We start from the raw sequence: 2,500 nt of genomic DNA, 5'->3' as shown, positions 1-2,500 counted from the left end.
CGGAATGGATGTTTTATATTCGTGTTGTCATGGCCGGTTTTAATCTAGTTTATAAGGCCTACAGTGTTATAATTTTCTTACAAGTTTAAAGGAAGTCCGTCACAATGCTCCCTGATCATATACGGAGCTGCCTAGTGTAGGCCTCATGATCTCTTGCAGTGTCCTTCATTCTTATGTTCTAATAATCGAGTCTTGGGAGGGCCACTGTCAAACACTTAAAACCGGCTTTGCCTACTTAATTTTCGCATTCTACGATAAACATAAGACAGAAACACAAAAGAACAGAATAATAGATTATTCGGTTAAACGACACGAACTACCTTGTTCAGGGTCACGAGGACGGCGCCTTGTGATCAGGATTCGAACACTTGACCTCCGTAGCCAGACGCGTGCGTGTAACCAAACCATACCCAGTTCCCGTTTTCTTCAATCAAGTAACCACATCACTCAGTATGAATTCTAGTAAACTATGACTGGGTTATTCATAGCTCAATTTACCTTGTGTCTAAGAGGCAGATATTAGTACATTCTTTAGCAATGAAATTTTTTTCCAATATGAAGTTAAATCGGTCATCAGAAAATGCGATCAGCGTTTGTAGAATCGTTATAGAAAACGGAAAGGAAGGTCTTCACTGACAGCTTCTGCGAGTTTTCCTCCGATACTTGATGCGCTTTTCTTTTGGTGCCAAATCGCTTATGATCTAATCCTAAGTTCTGGCGTCTATTATAAACTGATCTGTCTTTGGCAAGTGCCATCGTTTTTTTTTTTTTTTTTTTTTTTTTTTAGCCTTTCGTCGTCATGGAGATCATCTTCAATTAACACTCAATACCTTTAGTGATGATTTTAGTTTGACTAGTTTTAGTGTTTCGAAAAACTCACTGACCTCTCCTAGTGCCTTTATTGTCTAAGATGCGATGGATTTTCTTCACCTCGTAGTGGCTCCATCACCCTCAATGATTTAATTTCTTTTCAATGCCGAGACGCCACAAGATTCATTAGCAACGAAATATATCAAATCGAAGCAGATATCTGACTTTTTGGCTTAATTAACCAAAACTAATTATTTCTATTAACCTTAATCCATAACTCCATTTTACCTCTTCCTTCTCTTTATTCTATCATTACGCTTTGATGTTCTATATTATCTCGGGTTTTTTGGAGAATATGTCTAATAATATTTCTAAGATTTCTGAACTTATAGAAGTAGAATTGTTTAGGATTTCTTCATTTTGTAGAAATTGAACTATTCACCGGGTTAGTGACCTAGCATAGTACAGTGACATAGTGTTACTATGTGCTTCTAGATATGGTTTCAGTACACGTTAATATAAACGTTATAGTAAAACAGCAGGTATTAGGTGTTACGTGGAGACACGAAATGAATCAACTTTTAACGAAAAATTAAGACTTCTGTTCGAGTTCCATCAACAGTCAGCTTACTTAATGTTTTTTAAGTCTACAGATTTTTTTTTTTTTCACCTAAAGAGATGAGGTGGGAGTGGGGAGGGAACTTTACATGTAGAACCCCCCTTCTACCAGAACTCACCCCCTTTCCCCCCTACCCCCACAGTAATACCATAAACCCACTTTTCATTAGCAAGGCCATATACTATTGATGACGTCATCCTAAGGTGTTCTGGATCGCTGTCTTAAAGACGATTGGTTCCTGTTCTAGGAGCAGTTGGCAGAGTTAGAGGCTGCCTTCTCCAAGAGCCATTATCCTGACATTTACTGCAGAGAAGAACTCGCCAGGAAGACCAAGCTTAACGAAGCTAGAATTCAGGTACAGTGACGCACAAAAGTCTCTTTTAAGTCTCTCTCTTAGACTCTCTCTAAGTCTCTCTCTCTTTGTGTTCGTCTGAAGTCTAGGTATGCCAAGTCTGTTCATATTTGATAAAGATGCTGAAGTCGATATGATCATCTTAGACTTCAAACATGTTCTCTGATCTCCGACGACGCGGAGAAGACGATATGACGTCACACATAAGCCCCGCCTCCCAGCGAGTGAACAGACTTTGTATATGTAGACTTCAAACTCTTATACCACCTTTGCATGGACATCATTTCATAAATGTTTTTTGTATCCTGCACCAGCGGTCTATCAAGATTTACGTCAAGGTAAAGGTATTTTATAAGATTAAGAATTGTTAATGTGTCTGCAAGTAAGCGGAACTGGGAGAACAATTGATTGAGGGCAAATTTACTGGCACCTGCTGAGACAAAAGCGAAACGAGTCGTTTCCACGCTGATGTCCATGATCTCCTTCTGCTCCTCCTCATCCTCCTCCTCCTCATCCTTTTTCTTCTTTTTTCTTCCTCTTCTTTTTCTTGACTGCTTTCGATTTATCTTTCGCTTTCACATTACCGTCAGAAAAGAAGTTTCTTCTTTTTCAGGTCTCCGTAGTCTTTTGATGAAGCGTGCGTCCATTCCTTGAATATTGGTCTTATGTTTCTATGTGTATATATGTACACATGCATACACTGGTGTGTGTGTGTGTGT

The 2,500-nt window shown here is 39.0% G+C and overlaps 1 protein-coding gene across 1 annotated transcript in view; it reads left to right on the top strand.

Moving 5' to 3' along the window:
* LOC143019456 (uncharacterized) overlaps positions 1–2,500 on the top strand; it is a 218,465-nt gene that overhangs the window by 1,471 nt on the left and 214,494 nt on the right. The window contains exon 2 of the mRNA XM_076175090.1: positions 1,677–1,784. Within this exon, the coding sequence (XP_076031205.1) occupies positions 1,677–1,784 (108 nt within the window). The remainder of the gene's footprint in view (positions 1–1,676; positions 1,785–2,500) is intronic.

This window comes from Oratosquilla oratoria, chromosome 37 (genome assembly GCF_046742065.1).
Source record: "Oratosquilla oratoria isolate Oo_2021 chromosome 37, ASM4674206v1, whole genome shotgun sequence".
Lineage (NCBI taxonomy): Eukaryota > Metazoa > Arthropoda > Malacostraca > Stomatopoda > Squillidae > Oratosquilla > Oratosquilla oratoria.
This window is presented reverse-complemented; position numbering and strand designations above follow the sequence as displayed.